Source organism: Mauremys mutica, chromosome 13, assembly GCF_020497125.1.
Source record: "Mauremys mutica isolate MM-2020 ecotype Southern chromosome 13, ASM2049712v1, whole genome shotgun sequence".
Taxonomy (NCBI): Eukaryota; Metazoa; Chordata; order Testudines; family Geoemydidae; genus Mauremys; species Mauremys mutica.
Window position 1 is genome coordinate 2,896,274 of NC_059084.1, and position 20,173 is coordinate 2,916,446.

At 55.6% G+C, this 20,173-nt stretch overlaps 1 protein-coding gene and 1 long non-coding RNA gene across 3 annotated transcripts in view; one reads left to right on the forward strand and one right to left on the reverse strand.

The window, feature by feature from the left end:
• The window catches only part of LOC123348419, a 32,995-nt gene extending 19,996 nt beyond the window's left edge, over nucleotides 1-12,999 (forward strand). For both annotated transcript variants that reach the window (XR_006573194.1, XR_006573195.1), the window contains exon 3: nucleotides 10,932-12,999. This is a non-coding gene — a long non-coding RNA (uncharacterized LOC123348419). The remainder of the gene's footprint in view (nucleotides 1-10,931) is intronic.
• On the reverse strand, nucleotides 1,660-8,882 carry TCF15 (transcription factor 15). The gene is made up of 2 exons (XM_044985947.1): nucleotides 8,164-8,882; nucleotides 1,660-2,210 (listed from the first exon to the last, which is right to left on the reverse strand). The coding sequence occupies exons 1-2, from the start codon at nucleotides 8,638-8,640 to the stop codon at nucleotides 2,136-2,138; spliced, it is 552 nt and encodes a 183-aa protein (XP_044841882.1). The 5' UTR covers nucleotides 8,641-8,882; the 3' UTR covers nucleotides 1,660-2,135.
• Nucleotides 13,000-20,173: the final 7,174 nt, after the last annotated feature.

Here is a 20,173-nt window from a genome sequence, read left to right on the forward strand (position 1 = left end):
GTCTTTGCACTACTGGAGTTAGCCGTCCCTAGCACGTACACAGCGCTTGCCATGTTGGCAGCACCGGGAGGGGCGTGTGCCTTGGAGTGCCCCAGGAGCTGTGCACTAGCAATACTAGTGCTGTTGGGATCCCCACTCCTCTCCCAGCACGGGCGCCAGCGAGCAGCCAAGCAGCAGCGCCCCTAGCCGGGGTGCGGAGTAGCAAACCCAGCAGTGCCCCTGGGACGCGAACTCCCAGGCTAGTCAGTAGCTGGGACTCCTCTAGGAAGCTGCGATACCGGCTCCGGGCTTGGCCGCGAGCTGCAAGTCTTGGTCCTTCCGAGGAAAACGATATCTTCCTTTAACTGTCTAGCTATGGCTGTTTAGAGAACACAAGCCCCCCGCCCCCGCCTCCCTGGCCCCCCAATAAACCCAAGGCCGGGGATTCTGTGTCCCAGAAATGTTTAGAGAATCTCACGGCTGTTTACTGGGGTCTGGTACAGATTAGATACGCTGAGAACAAGCCTCTCCCCACCCACCCTGTCCCCAACGGGGACTTGCTCTCACAGCTGTGCCGGGCTGTCACTACATAAATCAAATCCTGGGGGGAGGGAGCTGCGAGGGAGATGTCTCTGGAGAGCAGGCAGCCAGGAGGGTGCTGCCTCTGGACCAGCACAAGGCCCCCCCCTTCTCTGGCTCTAGGAGATGGAGGCAGGGAAGGGGATGCTGCCGTTTCGCCTGTTCTCCCTGGCCTTGCACCTCAGGTGGGCTTTGAGGGGGCAGCTGCAGTGGCAGAGTTTATCAGGGAGGGAAAAATGCATGAGCCAGAGTGAGTGAGACATCGGCATGGCAGGACTATGTGTCTGAACTGGGGGGGTCTCCCCAGCCCCCTGCCCCCTGGGGTGTGTACAGGGAGGAAATGCCTTCCTCATCCCAGTGGGGAGAGAAAGGGATCTGGCCATTCTAAGGTGAATGGGGCTCAGTGCCTGGGGCCTTCCTCACACTGCTTTGCCTGTGGACCTGAGGAACCGCTGTCTCCTGGCATCCCTTTAGCTCCAGCTCTCGTCGATCATCCCCAGTGACTCAGCCAGCTGACCAGCTCCTGCATCTGTCCGACTGGAGAGACCTTGCATCTCTCTGGCTGGGGACTGAGCTGGGCTGGAGGATCCCAGAGCTCAGAGCTGTCCCTGGTGAGGGAACCCTTGCAGTGCCTGTTCTATAAAAGGGAATCCTGTGTGCTTGGGAAGCGACTCCCAGGCTGCCCAACTCCACAGCTGTGTCCGACAGCAAATGAGTCATGAGCTCACTGGACTCAGTGAGTTACCCCCGTGTCTTCGTACCTTTCCCATGATCCTCCTTCCTCCCTGAGCCAAGGCCTCACCGAAGCCCATGTGGCAGCACACAGAATGACTCCTGTAGTACCAGGGTCTCTGCATTACCGCACCAGCCATGGTTATCAGCGGGCACACGGCAGCCAGACCAGGTTGGCACCTCCAGAGCAGAAGCAAAAGGCCCCTGGGGGAAGCAGAGCCAGTCTGCTGTCAGCCCCCTCAGCGGGGAGGCCCCCAGCCCTCCACCTGCGGCTGGAGCTGTGTGTCTTGAGCATAACTGGGGGGGAAACAATGAAAGAAGAGCCACCAAATGATCAAAAAAATAACTTTTATTTTCAAACCCGCTGAATATGAAAAACAAAACAGTGACCATGGAGCCCTGCAATAATCTTAACTCTCATAAAGCTCTGGATCGACACTGACCATTGAACGATATTTTACACTCTCGCCCTTGCCCGCTCCTCTGTCCTGCAGCCACTGGGCCAAGATCCCCTTCCAGGGGTCAGTGAGCCCTGCTGCCCCCGGGCTCCCGCTGGCCGCGAGGGACAGGCACAGTGGATGGCAGAGGAGCAGTCGCTCTCTCGCTCTCCCTTATTTGCATCTAGAGCATCGTCCTGCCTTTCAGTCCAGGTCGGTGCAGCCCCAGCCCCCTGTGTCTCCGTGGAGTCCTTTGAGTGTGGGCTCATCTCACACAGGCTTTCCTTTCCTTGAGCTCCGGGGGTCCCTTGCTCCTTCCCCCACCCCGGTCTGGAATATCAAGCTCATGTGTTCTGGGGTTCGGCCACCTGGCCTGGCTCCTCAGGCAGATGCTCCAGCAGCTCGGGCTCATCTCCGCGGCACCCGCATTGGGTTCACCCCTCGCGCCTTCAGGCAGTTGCCCGCAAGCTCCCTCCGGCTGCCCTGCAAGAAAGGAAGGGGAAAGCTGGAGACACAATGCCCACACCATATTCCTGTACCCCCAGACAGCTGGACTGTGCCCTGAGCCACTGTTCTAGCAGGAGGCAGAGAAAAGCCCAGAGACGGGTGCATCTCGGGGTGGGGGGTAGCGACGCTCAGGGGAACAGGAAAATCCTCCTGCAGAGTTTGCTGTGGGCTGTGGGAGCTGCCTTGCTAGTGCGTCATAGGAGCACGATGGACCAGAGCAGGAAGTCATCACTCATTTCTACCTGACTTTGCTGGGACTTTGCCTGACGAAAACCCTAGTAATGTGCTCAGGGGACAGCACAGTCCTGGTGGGATCCACCCCTTTCTCAGAGCTCTTCCCACTCCTCTGGGCTCTTGCTACAGACCGACCCCACAGCGGGTTTTGGAGGAGGGGTGATACACTACACTCCAGCTGGGATGGCTGTGCGACCATCCCAGGTGACTCTGCTAACAAGGCCCGTGCTAGCATCACTCAGGGAGGGGCCTGCTTTGGGGCTTTTCTGCCACTTGGAATAGGTTGTGTCTCTCCATAGTTCAGCTGGGGCAGTCACGGGGAGCCCAGACAGAGGTGTGTGTTCCCACCTCTCTGGAACGGGGTGGGGAGGTGTTTGCAAAGGAAGGGCGTGGTGGAAAGTCCATCCCCCAAGCACTACAGCCCTGAGACTCAAGGCTCCGGCCATGTCGTCTTGTCACGTTTCAGGCTCCAGAGGGAGGTCTGGCTGCAGTACGGTGCTGTGACTTTCCTAGTACTCTGCCTTGTGATTGGATGACAGAAGGGCAGGTAGCCAGGGCAGGGAACACAGGGAGGATGGATTTGCAAGTTCTGCAGTTGAGAGAAGGGCTGGGTTTGGGAGACGGGGAAGGGCAGGAGACCAAGCTGGACTGAAGCTGGCATGCTGACATCTCGCCTGTTCTTGGTATGGCCAAGAGGACAGGATCCTGTGTGGTGGGTGCCCAGGGATTAGCCATCAAGGTCAATGTGACATCTGAGCTCTAGAGGTGGAACCTTACAAAGCACAGTTCTCTCTCCCCACTCCCTGCGCCCTGGCTACCGACTGTCTCCTGATAAGTCCCTACTTTGGAAAGTGAGGAAATTTCCGGTCTCTTTCCTGGGGACCCACCAGCTGGGAATTTAGCTCTTAAATCCATTTGGAGTTACATTTATTCCCTCGTCTCTTGAAGTGAAGCCCCTGGGGGAAAACTGACCTGGGACTGACCCATGAGTACTGGGATCGGGGAGGGTTATCCTGACTGGTACGCGTCAGAGCAGGCTGCAGGAGAGAGCCACTGGCCAGGAAACCAGCTGCTTGAGAGCCTCTCCTCACAGGGGAGCCCGGAGCAGGTCACAAGCCACCCCGCAGCCTAGGGCGGCAGGAGGGGACCCTTTGGCTAAGGAACAAACTTCTGCTCTGCTGGAAAGCACCATGGGATCTTCCCATCTGACTGTGCCCCTGCCCCTGGCCCCCAGGGTGCCACCGCAACCCCCCATGGCATCCCCACTGCCCATTTAGAGAGGCCTGGAATCTCTGGGGACAATGACCCCAGAGCGGCTCCTGCCCTCCCAGAGGAGCTCTTTGCACTAACCAAAATGAGGTGTCCTGCTCTGCCACTCCTAGCGGGTGCAGTCCCCGCCCGGACCCTCTCGCCTGGGGCTCGCAGGTGCTCTGCGTTCCTTAGCCTGTCTCAGGAGTGTGAGAATGTGGGGCAGGGCCTGTGACAGGGAGAGGTCCCAGCAGGTACCGTGAGCAGATGCCAATGTCCAGGAAACGAGTCCCCTGGACTGAACTTCCACCCATCACGCCATGCAGGGCCTTGCCCTCAAAGGAATCCTGATTACCATGGTAACACATGACCGACCCCGGGGTCCCTGTGTGCTGTGGGAATTGGCTGGGAACGCTCCACGGAGATGTGACACCAGGCCCTGCCCTCCCCTGTGCAGGGCATTTGGTGCCCGTTACGTTGAGGCCGATCCCCTCTTCCAGGCTCAAGCCAGTGCTGACGGTGTTGTAGCAGCTTCTCCCACCCCAACCGCTCTGCAGCCCCAGGCCCAACCTGTGCACGTCTGCTGGGCCCTGCAGCTCTCCCGGCTCGTCCAGCCCTGCCCCAATCCTGATCTGTAGTAGCCCTCGTTTTGGGCCAGGGCCCCTCAAAGCTCTGCTGATGCAGCCTCCCTGTGCTCCTCAGCCGCCCTCGCATGTCGGGGGGACGTTGCGATGCAGAGACCTGACCCTGACCAGCAGGGCTAGCGAGAGGCAGCAGTGGCAGTGAAGTCCTGTGGCTAGGGCACTTGGGAATCTGACGGCCTGGGCTCTAGTCCCAGTTTTCCCAGTGACCTGCTGAACAAGTCCCTTCCTCCCTCCGCATCTTTGCTGTGGGAAAGAAACCCCAACTGCTGCAGATGCTTGTTTCCCATTTAGAGACAGTGCCCTTCTTCCCAGAGGCTGGTGTGCAGGCCCTGCTGCAACTGTCCGTGCCAGAGCTCGCGGATCAGCTCTCAGAGCACTAAAATCTCCTTCCTTAGGGCTCAGAGCAGCGGGAGGAAATGCAGATCGGGAGGAAGCTTCCTGACGGGGGAGGTCTATCTGGCTATAGAGGGGGTGGAAGCTCCATTGCTTGGGACGTTTAAAGCTGGGCTTGCCCCGGCACTAGTAACTGTTCTGTGGGGAGCAGTCCTGCCTTGGGAGGGAGACATGGTCCTAAAGGTGGCTTCCATCGATAGCTGAATATTATCTCCGGCCCGCCCCCTTCCTGCCAGCCGCGCAAGGGGGTGAGAGGGCTTTTTGGTTATCATCTCGGGCCGCTGAGGTTAAGGGCAAGTTTCCAAAAGGGTTGAGGTCTGGTCTCCCTCTTCCCCACGCCTGAGTCCTTGGGCCACTGAGAACAGCTGCAGACCAGAGCACCGGCAAGGGTGCTGGACCTGGGTCTGCCATTCAGGTACAGGCCCAAATGTTGGGGGTGTACAGTGCACGGGCAGGTGGGACGTGACCTCTCTTGAACATCTGTTGCGTTTTTTTAAACCCATCAGCTCAAATACTGCAATAGCCAGAGAGAGGAGAGGTGGACAAGGGGCTGGGGGAAGAGACAGGAGCTGGGAAATAAAGGGAGAGAAGCTGGAACCGGGGACAAATCTCAGTGAGGATTGTGGGTGTGAGAGTGCCTGGCCAGTGTGTCGCTCAGGGGGAGCCTGCTGCAGCCAGTGGAGTCACACCAGGCTCCAGCCCCAGGTACCCTCCTGGCCTGCAGAACGGTTGGATGTGTGAAGGGCTGTCGGAGCTGGAGACGACGTGCAGGGACGGGGCAGCATGCGAGCGCTGGGGGCAGCGTGCAGCATGCCGGGCAGTGTGCGGAGGGTAATCGAGCGCATCCAGAGAGCTTGCCCAGATGAGCTTTGCATTTCGGGACTCCGGACTCCCAGTCCTGACCCAGCACCAGCTCAAGCCACACGCAGCCTGCCCAGGAGATGGTCTACAGAGGATGGAGACAATGAACTGGCTCTGTATTTCTCCCCTCTCGTTCTGCACCATTCGGGACAGAGCTGCAGCAGGGGCCAGATCCTGAGGCCCTGACTGCAGTGAACTCCCTCTGATTTCTGGGAGCTGGGACCTGAGTGGAAACTACGGATTAGGCCCAAGATTTCTGTCTCTTTTGAGTTCATCTCCTCCTGCTCTTTATTCCCCACATTATGCCAACATCCTATTTGTGACCTCACAGCTGATTGCCATGGCGAAGGTTATGATGTCACAGGCAGAAGATTATGATTAGGGCCCTACCAAATTCATGGCCATGAAAAATGCATCACAGACTGTGAAATCTGGTCTCCCCGCATGAAATCTGGTCTTTTGGGTGCTTTTACCCTGTACTATACAGATTTCACGGGGTGGGGGGGGGAGACCAGCGTTTCTCAAATTGGGGGTCCTGACCCAAAAGGGAGTTGGGTCACAGGGGGGGGTCACAAGGTTATTTTAGGGGGGTGTGGTATTGCCACCCTTACTTCTGCGCTGACTTCAGAGCTGGGTGGCCAGACAGTGGTGGCTGCTGACTGAGGGCCCAGCTCTGCAGGCAGCAGCGCAGAGATAAGGGTGGCAATACCATCCCATGCCAGCCTTACTTCTGTGCTGCTGCTGGCGGCGGCTCTGCCTTCAGAGCTGGGATCCCGGCCAGCAGCAGCCACTGCTCTCCAGCTGCCCAGCTCTGAAGGCAGCGCCACCATCAGCAGCAGTGCAGAAGTAAGGGTGGCAGTACTGCAACCCCCCTACAATAACCTTGTGACCCCCCCCAATTCCTTTTTGGGTCAGGCCCCCTACAATTACACCACCATGACATTTCAGATTTAAATAGCTGAAATCATGAAAGTTATGATTTTTAAAATCCCATGACCATGAAATTGACCAAAATGGACAGTGAATTTGGTAGGGCCCTAGCTACGATATTAGTGGAGGAAGGTAAAGCCCGAACGTGCGTAGCCAGGAACAAACATTTGGGAAGTATCCAGATCTGCCTTTCCAAAGGTGTTAGCTCCCTCGAGCTGAATGGCAATGGGGTAACTCCAGGTGAAAGAGGACCTAGAACGTGAGAAGCGGTGAAATTACAGCCTGGCAAGCAATCACCCCCACAGCCTGGGGCGAGGGGGCAGCTGGGAATTGAGTTCCGTCCAGACTCAATATTGGCATCTCTATTTTATTCCTACAAAGGGCTGATCTGACTCCAGGGCCCAGACACCCTCAGGCTCTGAAGGGGGTTCAATGTAACGCATCCACAGTTTGGTCTCAGGCCTGGCTTTACCTTAAATCTAAACCAAGCACATGGAAACTAGAACAAGTTATGTGATACTGGCACAGCAGGCGTCTCCAGGAGGCCTCGCCCAGGAGGGGCCTGTGCTGCTTTAGAGTCTCTTTGCTCAGCTTCTCTGCCCAGGGGCAGGAGTTCAGCGTTTCCATGAAGAGTGGGACAGCCAAGGAGTCCAGGGAAAGCTCCTGAGACACCCCCAGTGCAACCGCCGGAGCAGGTGTGCTGTGCAAGGCAGGGGCTTGTAGAAAGGCAGGTGGAAGACAGTGAGAACACGTCCAGTTAAGAGCCCTACATTCTCTTGACTATGCATTTAAACTAGCGTTAATGGGACAGCTAGTGCATGTTAAGGGAAACGCTCAGTGTCCAGGAGCTATTTAGTAAGTTGGATCTGCCTGTGGAGGCAGCCTGGCCCTGCTGCCGTTAGGCCTAAGATGGGGCTCAGGAGTAGCTTCCAATCCTAAGTGACTTGCTGGGTGTGAGCTTGGATGAATCACTGCACCCCTCCAGGCCTCAGTTTTCCCATTTGTAAAAGGGCACTAATGAGATTTGCTCACTTTTGAGACCTTCAGCTGAAAGGCATGACACAAGCCCAGGTACCTGGGGTGTTATTTCATTGGGCCAGATGTTGCTCTCCCAGGCACCCTTGTGAAGCTGGAGTGCCACGGAGCTGAGTTCCTCTGGATTTACCTGGAGTGCAGAGTTTGGCCCAGGCCGGGGACTGGCGCGGGAGCTGTGTGCGTGTAGCGAAGGGCAGAATTTGTCCGAAAGCAGATACACCTCAGTGAATGCCCGCACACCCCAACCTGCACAAGCATCCTGCTGAGTCTGAACTACAGCCTGTGCTGATTCCAGTCTGTGCCAGCTGTCACCTCTTCCCCTTCACCCTTCATATCCTCCTGCCACTCGGCCATGCACTCCCCACAGAGTCCCACTGACGCCTCTGCTTGCATTCATCCCGACACCTGAAACCCAGCACCCGCCCCTCCCACATGCACCCCAGCGACATCCCTCTACACCTAGGTAGGGCCTTTGCCAGTCCAAATGCAGAGCTCCCTTCCCAGCCTCCCTTCTCAAAGGGATCCTGTTTGCCAGGGGCTGGCTGAGCAGGGGCAGCGCCGCCCAGCTGGGAGGATGGACTTACCCCTTTCCTCTGGTTGCTGAGGCAGAAGGTGCAGATGCTGCGGGGTTGTTTGTTGTCCAGCTCCCCCTTGGAGCCATAGATGGCACTGAAGCAGGGCTGCCCGTCCTCGCAGCCCTCTCCGAGCAGCAGCACATTGGCCAGGTGGGAGATGTAACTCGAGGCCAGGCGAAGGGTCTCGATCTTGGACAGCTTCCTATCCATGGGCTCGGTGGGGATGAGGGTCCGCAGGGCCGTGAAGGCCGTGTTGACGCTCTGCGTCCGGTCCCTCTCCCGGGCGTTAGCTGCCTGCCTCTGCTTCACCATCACCACCTGGCCTGGTTTCCTGGCCACCTTCCTCCTGGTCTCCAGGTCCTCGTAGCAGCCGTAGGACTGGTCCGAGGCGTCGCTCTCGCTCCGGTTCTCTTCGTCCTCGGAGAGCATGCTGAGGTCTGGGTAGAGCATGTGAGCAGCCACGGGTCTCAGCATGGTGAACGCCATGGGGATTTGCCCCCAGACCCAGGGCCCCACTGCTCTCTGGGAGCCTTCAGCAGCAAGACACTTCTGTGCGCTCCAGGCTGGAAGGGCTCCGAGAGGCAGCCTGGCTCCTCGCTGGAGCACCGGGAACTCACTCCAGAGGCTCACCCTTGTGGTGTTCAAGGGCTCGCAATGCACGGACACAAGCAGGAAGCCCTCCCCACCCCCGCTGCAGGTCCTGACGTCTTCCCAGCTGTTGCTCCAGCTTCTCCCCTTTCGTGTCGGAGAGGGTGGGACAGTTTGCTCTAGTGGGATTCACAAGAATCTCTCTATATAAGTCCTGGGAGGGGTTAGGAACTAGGAGCCGATTCCTGGCCAGCCAATGGGGCTGCTGTGGACTTTTCCATCCAGCCAACAGGACTGTGGTGCTCTCCCAGCCCCCGGAATTTAAAGCCAGCAGACGCTGCCTGTATTCGGTACTTTACAAGGATCAGGATGGGGGCCCTTTCTGGTGCGCAGACACCTTGCAAACAGCACCCTGCAGGGGCGGCCAACGGCAATGAGTCAAACAGGCTGCAGCTGGGCACAGGCTGTGGTGGGAAGTGCTACTGCACATCCGAGATCTGCTCTCCGCTGGGGAGCTGCTGCAAATGCTGCTTCTGTACTAACTCCTCCTGACACAGACAGACCAGGCAGCTCCAGCCGATTTCACAGCTCACCCTGCCCCCTCCACAGGCTGCAAGCCCCCCCAGCCAGCACCTGACTGTCATCCCCCACCCAGAAGAGCTTCCACAGAGCCAGCACCCAGGCACTGCTCCCTGCTGCACGTTCCCCACGTGTGGGGCATGCGGGGTGGAAGGACTAGTTTGTGGAGGGCACAGAAGATATAGACATTAAGATGGGCAGGGCGCTTTAGCAGCACGTGGTGGGGATGGTTTCATTTTCCTGAAGAGGAGCTGAGCTTTCAAACGCTGCCCCATCAGGTCACCTCTTGGAGGGGCTGGGCCTGCTTTACCCTTGAGCTCCGTCCAGCCAGCAGCCCTGTATTGCTGCCTACTGTTGGGCTTGGCCTGCAGTTTCTATTTTGTTATGATTTTGACAGACAATATCCATGCTTATGTTTAAGCGTTTTTTCCTATTTCGGTTGCTTTAAATTTTCACAGTTGCGGGAAATTATGGAGGGAGGGTCAGACTGAAATTAGTTAATGGCAGCAGACGTTGAGGTTCCAAAAGTGCAAGCTTCAGAACCATTAACACACAAATTGTCAACATCACTTGTCAAGACATACTGAGTCAAGAGCCTCAAATCAGCTTATGATAAGTTCTCAACAGCAGGTTTCTTCCGGGTTCCAGGGCCTAGCTGTAAATGTCAGTGACCATCAATGCACATATTGTTTGTTGGGGTGTGTGTGCCTGGTGAAATAAGGGTGACCAGCCAGCAAGTGTGAAAAATCGGGACAGGCGGTGGGGGCTAATAGGAGCCTATATAAGAAAAAGAACCCCAAATTGGTACTGACCCTATAAAATCAGGACATCTGGTCACCCTAGGTGAAATTGACATTTATCGCCCTTTCCTGATAAAATGCTTGGGGGAATCTTGCACACTGTGAATGCAGAAGATATAGGATCCTCTATGGACAGTGCTCGTCTCCCATTCCCGTAAGGCCAGCTGCTGGGAGAGGCTGTGAATGGAGTCGCTTTCAGTCCCCCATAGGGGCTCATTCCCTGATGTGCTCTCTGCTGGGACAGGCTTGAGAGTGGAGTAGCTGGGAGCTGCTCACACCACCATCCCCTCCAGTGCTACCCGCTGGCTGAGGCAGGGATTGGAGGAGCCATGAGTTGCTCCTCTAGCTCTGGATTTTCCATTAATCACATAAATCGTCCTAGCGAAAAAACAGCTTTTGCTAAGATAAAGCTCTCTGAATGCTAGGTTGGAGCATGGCTGAGCCAGAGCATTTCCTCTCACCCCAGGAGGAAGGTGTGTGCCGGCAGTGGAAAAATGAAGTTTTTTTTCCCTAAAGTGGAAAGAGATCTGAGCAGCAAAAGCCTTTGAATTCACTTGGGGTTCAGCAATTCTGCTCCTCCCAGACCCTCTGCAAACCAGCGGCCCAGCAGAGAAGAAACCCTCCAGCTGGGGTTAGCCAAAGCCTGCCACAGCCCTGAGAGATCAGAACAGCCCCTTAGACACACAGGGAGTGTTTGCCCATCGCTGGCTTCCTGAGCCAATGAGTTATTGCTGGGAGATTTCCTTTCCTGTCTGCTCCTCTTTGGTGGAGCTATTCACTCTTGTCTCACTCTCCCTTTCTATTTCCCAGCGCCACCCCGGTGTCCCTCCTCTCGTTCTCCGCCTGCAAGCACAGCACTCCAGAGAGCGAAGGCAGGAGGGGAAGTTAGCCAAATAAAGCAGGCAGAAGGCTTCCTGTGCTTCCCTTCCTCAGAGGCCTGATGCTGAGCGGAGATCGCCATTGCCTGGGATGCCATGAGCTCTGCAGGTCAAAGCAGGAAGGCAGCTTAAACAAACAGAGTGGGAACCTGCTCCCCAAACAGAGAGAATCGTTTATTTACACAGACGGGTCTTGAAACCAACAAGTGTCCTGTTGCATTTATTAAAGGAGAACCCTCCAATTACTCCTGAATTCCCTCACCAAAGGCTCCTTAGCAAAGCAAGTGCGATGTACGGACCCCCTTAAATGGAGCAGAGTGTCCCGGTGCCGGTCCTTTAGCGAGAGGGGCAGCGTGGCTAGAGCAGGTTAGAGACACAAATGAAATGATGCAGAAACCGCCTCAAGTTTTGTTTTTTGGTTGGTTGGTTTTCTCAGCTGGAAACTCCACGCTGTGATTTTAGAGCGAAAGGGTCTCCGTCCCCAGGAGCGTGGAGGCGCCCGTCTGCCAGCCTGCGATGCTGTCCCAGGAGGTGTGCGTCCTGTATCTGAGACGTCACATAGCGGTTGCTGAGCGCCTCTGACCACTACGCCATACTGCTCATCCACATGGGCAGTGATGATACTGTCAGGTCTGACCCTGAGCAGATCAGCAGAGACTCCAGGGCTCTGGGAATGAGGGTGATGGGACCAGGGGCTCAGGTTCTGTTCTCATGCATCCTTCGGGTGGAGGGTAAGGGCCAGGCAGGGATGGGCATCCTGGAGATGAATACATAGCTGCACAGGTGGTATCAGTGGGGGGACGTTGGCTTCCTCGACCATGGGATACTGTCCTGGTAAGGAGGACTCTGGGTAGAGACGGGGTCCACCCCATCAAGAAGAGGAAGAACATCTTCATGCACCAACTCACCAACCTAGTGAGGAGGGCTTTAAACTAGGTTCAAAGGGGGGCCCAGGAAAGCATAGAAAAGACAACCTGAACAGAAAGCGAGATGTTGGGAGGACATGGGAAAGTACAGTCTGGTCGTAGGAAAAAGAAGAGGGAACTCAGTAGGGTAATCTGCTCAACATTTTCCGTGTCTACACACAAATGGGGATTAAACAGGCAGAACTGGAAGGATGAGTCCCGAAGCTAAATGATGACTCGGTGGGATAAATCTCAGGACTAGGATATTGGCATAGATGGATAGAACTTGTTCAGGAAGGACTGGCAGGGTAAAAAGTGAGCAGATGCTGCATTATACATCAAGAATATATACACTTGCTCTGAGCTCCACAAGGACGTGAGAGACAGACCAGTTGAAAGTTTCTGGGTAAAGCTAAAAGGGGAAACACAGAGGTGACGTCATGGTAAAGGTCTACTGCAGACTATCAAATCAGGAAGTGAAGGTGGATGAGGCTTTTCTAGAGCAAGTAACAGAAATATCCAAAACACAAGCCCAGGGTGGGGGCTTTAACTACCCAGACATCTGCTGGAAGAGTAATATGGCAAGACACACAATGCCCCATAGCTCTTGGAATGCACTGGGGGAGGTAGTGACCAGGGGAACAGCCATCTGAGATTTGATTCTGACCAACGGGGAGAAACTGGTTGAGAACCTGAAGAAGGACGACAACCTGGGTGAAAGCCGTCATTAAATGATAGATTTCAAGATTTTAAGGAGGAAGGAGTGAGGGCAGCAAAATAAGGACAACAGACGTCAACAGGCTTGGAGAACGGGTAGATAAGGTCCCATGGGACGAAAACCTAAGGGAAAAAGGAGTTCAGGTGTGCTGGTGGTTTCTCAAGATGGCAATATTAGAGGCACAACTGGAAAGTATTCCGATGCGAAGGAAAGATAGGAAGAATAGTGAGGCCAATATGGCTCCATCAGGAGCTCTTTAATGACTTGAAAACCAAAAAGGAATCCTACAAAAAGTGAAAACATGGACACATTGCTAAGGAGGCGTAATTAGGGACAAAATCAGAAAGGCTAAGGCACAAAATGAGTTGCACCTAGCAAGGGACATAAAAGGAAATAAGAAGAGGTTCTTTATACACATTAGGAGCTACAGAAAGACAAAGGAAACTGTAGGTCGTCTACTTAGCAGGGAAGGAGAGCTAATAATGGGTGACATCAAGAAACTTGAGGTGTTTAATGCCTATTTTATTTCAGTCTTCATTAAAAAGGTTAATGGTGACCAGAGACTCAACACAATTAATGTTAACAAGAAGGGGGAAGGAACATGAGCCAAAATAGGGAAAGAACAGGCTAAAGAACATTTATCTAAGTTAGATTATTCAAGTCGGCAGAGCCTGGTGAAATTCATCATAGGGTACTTAAGGAACTAGCTGAAGCAATCTTGGAACTGTTAGCGATTATCTTCGAGAACTCCAGGAGGACGGGTGAGGTCCCACAGGACTGGAGAAGGGCAAACATAGGCTAGATCTACACTGGGGGCGGGGGAGTCGACCTAAGATATGCAACTTCAGCTATGTGAATATCTTAGGTCGATTTACCTGGCCATGAGGACGGCGGCGAGTCGACCGCTGCTGCTCCCCCATCGACTCCGCTTCCGCCTCTCGCCGCGGTGGAGTTCCGGAGTCGACGGCAGAGCTATTGGGGATCGATTTTATTGTGTCTACACTAGACATGATAAATCGATCCCCAATAGATGGATCAGTACCCGCCGATCCGGCGGGTAGTGTAGACATACCCATAGTTCCTACATTTAAAAAGGGGAACAAAGAGGACCAGGGGAATTATAGACCAGTCAGCCTAAGTTCAACACCTGGAAAGATACTGGACCAAATTATTAAACTATCACTTTGTAAGCACCCAGAGGATAATAAGGTTATAAAGAATAACCAGCACGGGGAGGGGGATGGACGTGTCAAGGACAAATCACACCAAACCAACCTAATTTCCTTCTTTGATAAGGTTACTAGAGGATGAGGGGAACGGGAAGCAGTAGCCGTGATATATCTTGATTTTAGTCAGGCTTTCGATACAGCCCCACATGCCATTCTCACAAACAAACCAGGGAGATGTGGTCTAGATTAAATTACTACAAGGTGGGTGCACAACTGGTTGAAAGGTTGTACTCAAAAAGTAGTTATCAGTGGTTCACTGTCAGACTGGGAGGGCACATCTAATGGTGTCCCGCAGGCAACAGCGAGCAGGGTCCTCTTTGTGACTGGACTTCTCCAGGAAGGAGGTGCTCACCGAGCCACTGGGTGCTGCTGCTGTGGGGCTCACCTTACTCCCGGCTTTGGTGTGTGTCCGGTGGAAAGGGGCGGCTGTTGTCACAGGCTGAGCTGGGGCACCCCTCTGTCTCTCTGCAGAGCAGAGATGGGATCTTTCCAGGGTAGGGGGGTTGCAGCAGGGATGTTTTCCTATTCCATTTGTCTGCCTGCCCGTAGCCCATAAACTGAAGTGGAATTCACACTGTAGGTCGGAGGGGTCCCAGCAGCCTTGAGATCAGCATCGCTGGGCAGAAAGGGGTGTCTGGGCGGTGACCACACAGGCAGAATGGGGAGTTACACAGACTATCTTTGGAGCTGGGTGTAGCATGGGTCACTGCTCCTGCTATCCTGTCCACACTACGTTTGGAACCCGACTGGGACAGTCCCCATTAGCTTTCATGGGGTTACTCTAGATTTGTCTCTGTGTCACTGAGAGCAGAATCTGGCTCATTGTGTTTAAACAGAACCAGACCCCAGCAGAATGGTTTCCAGAGATGCCCCTGTGGTGTTAGCCACGTTTCCTTTCCCTCCCCACAAGGACGTACAATCCCCTGCACCCAGGGGCAGCTGGGACTGCACCTTTTTTCTAGGACGAGAAACGTGCCACCAAGCAGAGCCCTTCTATTTCCCTGGAGCCGAGCTGCTTGCCCTGCTTTGGAAGCACTTCATGATGCATCATTAAAATGTCCCTTTCGAGACACCAGTCACCGCTTCCTGTTCCTTGGTATTTGGTGCTGCCTGGGGCTGACGACAGGGAGGGAGGCTGCGTTGAACTAGGCCCGTCACACACACACACGTATATAACAGGAAGATGGTCCCTGCCCCAGACAGCTTCCAATCTAAGTAATGACTCCGACATAAATTAGGGCCCTGCCTGTCCCTCCCCATGGGTGCAGCACCCTGTCCTAGGTGACTGTGTAGATGCTGCCAGGACTCCCAGTCTGTCCCTTGCCGCCCCTGTAATGCAGTAACCCCCAAAGGCCGCCATTATCTGGCTAGTGCGTCTTCCCACCGCAGCATGGCCAGAGACGGCTTGTTAGCACTTCGGCTTCCCCACAGTCTCTCTGAGAATGGAGCCTTCCGGGGCAGGTGGGGGGAGCCTCTGCCTGTCAGACCACACTGTGCCCACTGCCAAGTGAAACCTCATTGCAAGTGGCCCAGCTCCCTCCCTCCCCTTCGGCCTGTGACAGGTTTGCTGCTGGGGGCAGGGGGGGCCCAGCAGCCATTTGGCTGTCCCGCCCCTGAGAGAGGCCTGTTCAGAGGTGCACACGGGGAAGGTGTGAATTCCTCAGGGCTCACCACTGTAGCTGGCCAAGGACGGTCCGGGGCAGAGAGAGGGCAGGGAGGGGCTTTACAGCAGCGGGACCGGTGCAGGAGAATTCGCTCCCCGGAGCAGCTCCCTGGCTCAGTCTGAGCTGGAAGTAAATCTCCTGCATGCTGGAGCTGGTCACCTCAGTTCGTGAGGGACCCACAGACTCCCCCTGGTCCCGCAGCAAATTACTCCCGGCAGGAGCCCCTGAAACATTCGTATGTTGCGCTTTTTCTTTAGGCTCCCAGAGCCGGAACTGAGCCAACAGCAGCGATACTAATGACAGGCAGGCACGCGCCTGGCAGGGCCTGCTGATGGCCACAGGGACTGGTGGGTGGCTAGAGAGGACAGACAGATGGACATTTGGGGTCGTTGCATGGCCCCAGCCCTTGGACATGGCAGATAGACACAGTTCAAAGGAGAGACGGGTAGGCCCACAGGTATGACAGACAGACAGACACCCATAGTGATAGTGATTACTATGGTGAGCATCATGCAGCCCTGAGCAGGTGGCCAATGGCAGGGGGGGATGGGAGGTTCCATCCCCATCAGTATGTGTCTCTGCCCATCCCTCTAACGAAGCACCTGGCTTTGCCTCCTCAGACTGGAGCAGGCTCTGGCGTGTGTGGCTGGGTCACTGAGCCCTGTGGGGGCGAGTTCGCGATCAGAGGGAGCTGGGGCCTCACAGAGCAGCAGGCGCGTTTACCTGCTGGAGGTGACGGTTCCAAACCCAGGTGCTGAGGCCTGTGGGTCAGAAAACGTGTCCCAGTCCCATGCCTGCAGTTGGCTCCTCATCTGCTCTGGGGAGATGCACAAACCCACTGAGAGCAGGCGAGCCCTCCTGGGCCTCCATCTCACAAATGTGGCCCCCCGGGACTTGCCCGTGGCCACCAAGACTGTGGATTTCAGACCCCACGAGGGGCTGGTTCCCGTTGCTGTGCTCACAGCACTCGACTGTATCTCCCGGGAGAGAGTAACGCGTCACCCGAGGAGACAGTCTGCCGACAGACACACCATCCACTGCTGGCTCCTTTGGATAGGAAGCAGGTGGAAGTCTCCCCATCAGGCTGTCCCAGGACTCCACTCAGCCCGTTGTCTCAGCCCATCCTCCCTCTTTCCAGCCACAGGTCATGGGTTTTCTCTCCCTCTTCCCCCCTCTTGGTTTTCTAAGGGGCTCTTACACGTTGGCCCCCTGCTGGGATGTGACTCGGCTGAGCTGAAGAGCACTGATCCTCCTGACAGCAGGCAAGACGGATAGGCAGGGGCTGTGTATTCAGGTGCAGCTGTTCCCGAGCACATGGACAGCAGCTGAAGGAAAACAGGCCGGGAGAGAGGGAGGGACAGGGAGAGAGAGAGATTCGCTTTGTCCGTATGAACACCTCCAAGCCGGCCTGCGTGAAGCACGTGGTGTCTCCCATCCCGTCCTCCCATCTAGATAGCACCATGGTGCACGAGGATTGCTCACAGGCTAGGCAGCAGTCCCTGCAGGCTTTGCACAAGGCCTGGCTCTTTCACCAGGAGGAGAGTGTAGGGGTGAAGGGAGCCTGCAGCTTGCTATGAAGTGAGAGCCAGTGCACGTTTGAGTCCATATCCGTGCAGGGAGAGATGGATTTAGATGAGTGCGCCGGAGCGGACACGTGTGCTTGTACATCCATCCATCCTCATGCATCCTGCGTGTTTGTACATGCATGCATTCTCTGTGTGCATGCATCTATTGTGCACATCTATGCGCGTGTGCACGCACGCATCTCTGGATACACGGCTCGAGGCACTGGTGTGGGTCCAGCCATAAGGGACCTTTACTCTGGCTCTGTTCATGTTCTTGCTGGGCTTTGCAGAGCAATCGGCACAAGGCAATACCCAAGCCCGCTGCAAAGGGAAGGTCACTGGAGTCAAAGAAGCAAAAAGGCTAAGTTGCATGGCTGAGCTTTGCTCCTGCTTGGAGAGAGCCTTTCTCCTGGTCGGGGGACGGGAACTCACAGACCCAAAGCCTCCAAGTCTGTGGCACTGCCTGTTACTCAGAGAGCAGAGAGCTGCTGCGGGGAACTGGAGAGCAACAAAATCGATTTCCATGCAGAGGCCAGAAGGACTGAGGTCAGTCAGTGCCCTAAAGGTTCAGTACAGAACCATTCAGCCAGTTCTCCACAAACAGCCCCGGAGCAGCAGTCACAGGCCTGTGGTACAGTTTGTGTTGCCATCAATTTTCCGACAGCTGGCAACACCTGGAAATGGTCATTTTTGGCAGCCATCCTGCCTTGTAAATCATAACCCCGACCGGCACTCAGGGACACTCCGATGCAGAGAGGTTTATGGGTGATGCTTCCTCAGAACCTTCTGCTTCACCCTTGGGGGGACTCTGAGGCACCTGCCGGCCAAGCACCTGCCACGCAGTGCTACTGGGCTGGCAGGGTTGTCACTTGCAGAGAGTTCCTCGGTTGCCTAAGAACAGGGATACGAGTGCTGCTAGCACAGGCGATGGCTAATAGCTCAGGGATGCAGGTACTGACAGCCTGTAGCCCCAGCTTTGATGATAACCCCTCGGCCCTGCTGTGGTGCTGGGAGTCTCTGGAGCAGTGACATTTCCAGGGATACAGCCTAGAAACACCCCCTCCTCCCTCAGCTCAGCCATGGCATGTGACCCCGGCCCCACAGACGAAGCTGGGCTGCTGAATCGGCCATTGCAGCTTTGCATTCTGCTACTCAGCTAGGCAGTGTCTGTGGAAGGGCGGTGCCCTGCCCATCGGCGTGGGCTGCCCCATTCTCTGAGCCGGGCACATCAGCTGGACCTGTGTCCGGCAGCTCTCTGACCAGAGCTTAGCAGGGTTTACAAGGCACATTTCCCTGCCCCATTTCTCCCTTTGTCCTGGACATTGGCCCAAGCTTTATTGATTCCTGACTCTTTCCCGTCAGATCTGAGTTCCCAGCTAACGCTCCTGGGGGGCAGCGAAGGATTATGGGAAAGCACGCGCTCAGGAGATGGCAGCAGTGCAAGCTGGGATTGCAAGAGTCCCTCAGTGCTCTCCAGGGCTCAGAAGCACCTGGTTCAATAGCCTTTAACCCCCAGCCCCCGCCCGCTGCCCTGGCCTTTGCAGGAATCCTCGCTTCATAAATCGGAACTAATTGCTCCCTGTTTGTTTTTGCTGCGCTGGCCTGACCTGAGCTGGAGTTGATTTGCCGGACCGTGGTCAGATGCAATCTGGGGAGCAGGAGGTGGGGAGCAGGAGGGCTCTCTCTCATGTAGGCACAGGGCAAGGGGTGTGGGGCTGGGGAACAGCAGGAGAAAGCAAAGCCTCATTAATGCCACAAACAGCACAACCTGCGAAAGCCAAACTGCCTGGGGAAGGCTTTTGCAGCCTCAGCGCAAAGGTCGGAACTCTCCTTCCATGGCAGGGCAAGAGGGACCACCAGGATGAGAGACAAACCCAGGGGGAGACAGAGGAGAAATCAACGGACCTGCAACCTTAAAGCACCCGCTGGCCTTTTCGGGTGCTCTTGGTCTGAGCCCTGAGAAGCAGTGAGGAAGAGGAATGGATTGACCTTAGAAATGTTCAGTGGTCCATGTACTCTAATAATAACCCCGAGCTTTTCATCAGTTGATCAGTACCATTACCCCCATTTTACTGATGAGGAAACTGAGGTACCAGGCAGTGAAGTGACTTGTCCAAGGTCACCCTGTGGATGAACTGGGAACAGACCCCAGGTCTCCTGAATACCAGGCCAGTGCTCTCTCTGCTAGGCCACACTCCTCCTCCGATACAAGTGGGATTTGGGGCACGGCTGCAAGGTGTGGTGCTCAGTCTGCCAAAGAAAGCTCTCAGGAGCTGAGGAAATCAAGCAGGTCTGAGGTCCTCAAAGCAGCCAGCTGTATGTAGCACAGCATCAGGCTCCAGATAGCTGGGCAGGTCCGTGGATTAGTGCAGGGAGCCGGTCCATTCTGCTGTGGGGGGAAGCTTGCATGCCCTGGTAGGGGAGCAGAGCTAGAATATGCACTTGGCTGCTATCCGTCCCCTTAACTTGCCCTGTGCCAGACTGTGAGCCCCAACGCAGCCCACATTACGAGGCCAGAGAGACAATAAAATCAAGCAAGTGCCTGGCACATCTATTTCTTAAGCATTAAGTAACTGCAGAGTCACCATCCGCCCTGATCTCACACTGCACTTTCCAGAACAGACTCCTCTACAAACAGGGGGACAGAGATCTACTTCACCTACCAATGGCAGGCAGCCACCTCTGAGGCGAAGCAAGGCCGCTGTTAGACACACGGCAATGCTGTGCAGTGCTTCAGGAGGGGTGAAGAAAGTCCCAGATCCCCCTGAATGTGCCGGAGAAATGGGGGAAAGGAAACGAGCTGGACAGTCGCTTCTCCTGCCACCAGCTCGTTAACGGCCCTCAGTGCTCAGGACTGGAGCTTTCTGTCTCATCTAAAGCACCTTCAGTAGCCCAGTGCCTCCAACCCTCACCTGATCCAGAGGGGAGGACGTCTTCCGCCCACAGGCTGGCCAGCGCCACTTCCAGCCGCGCTGCCGTCTCCCAGCCAAGGGATGGCCCTGCACCAGCCTTCTTAGCCTGGCATGTGCCTCCCAGGCGGTAGCGTGGCTGCATCACCCTGACACTGAGGAGAGGGCAGCCCCAGAAGTACCA

Excerpts from the sequence above, each read along its gene's own strand:
- TCF15 (XM_044985947.1), bottom strand. The coding sequence starts at position 8,640 with ATGGCGTTCACCATGCTGAGACCCGTGGCTGCTCACATGCTCTACCCA. Across the intron at positions 2,211-8,163 it reads TCAGCAACCAGAGGAAAGGG|GGCAGCCGGAGGGAGCTTGC; the intron begins GTAAGTCCATCC and ends CCTTTCTTGCAG.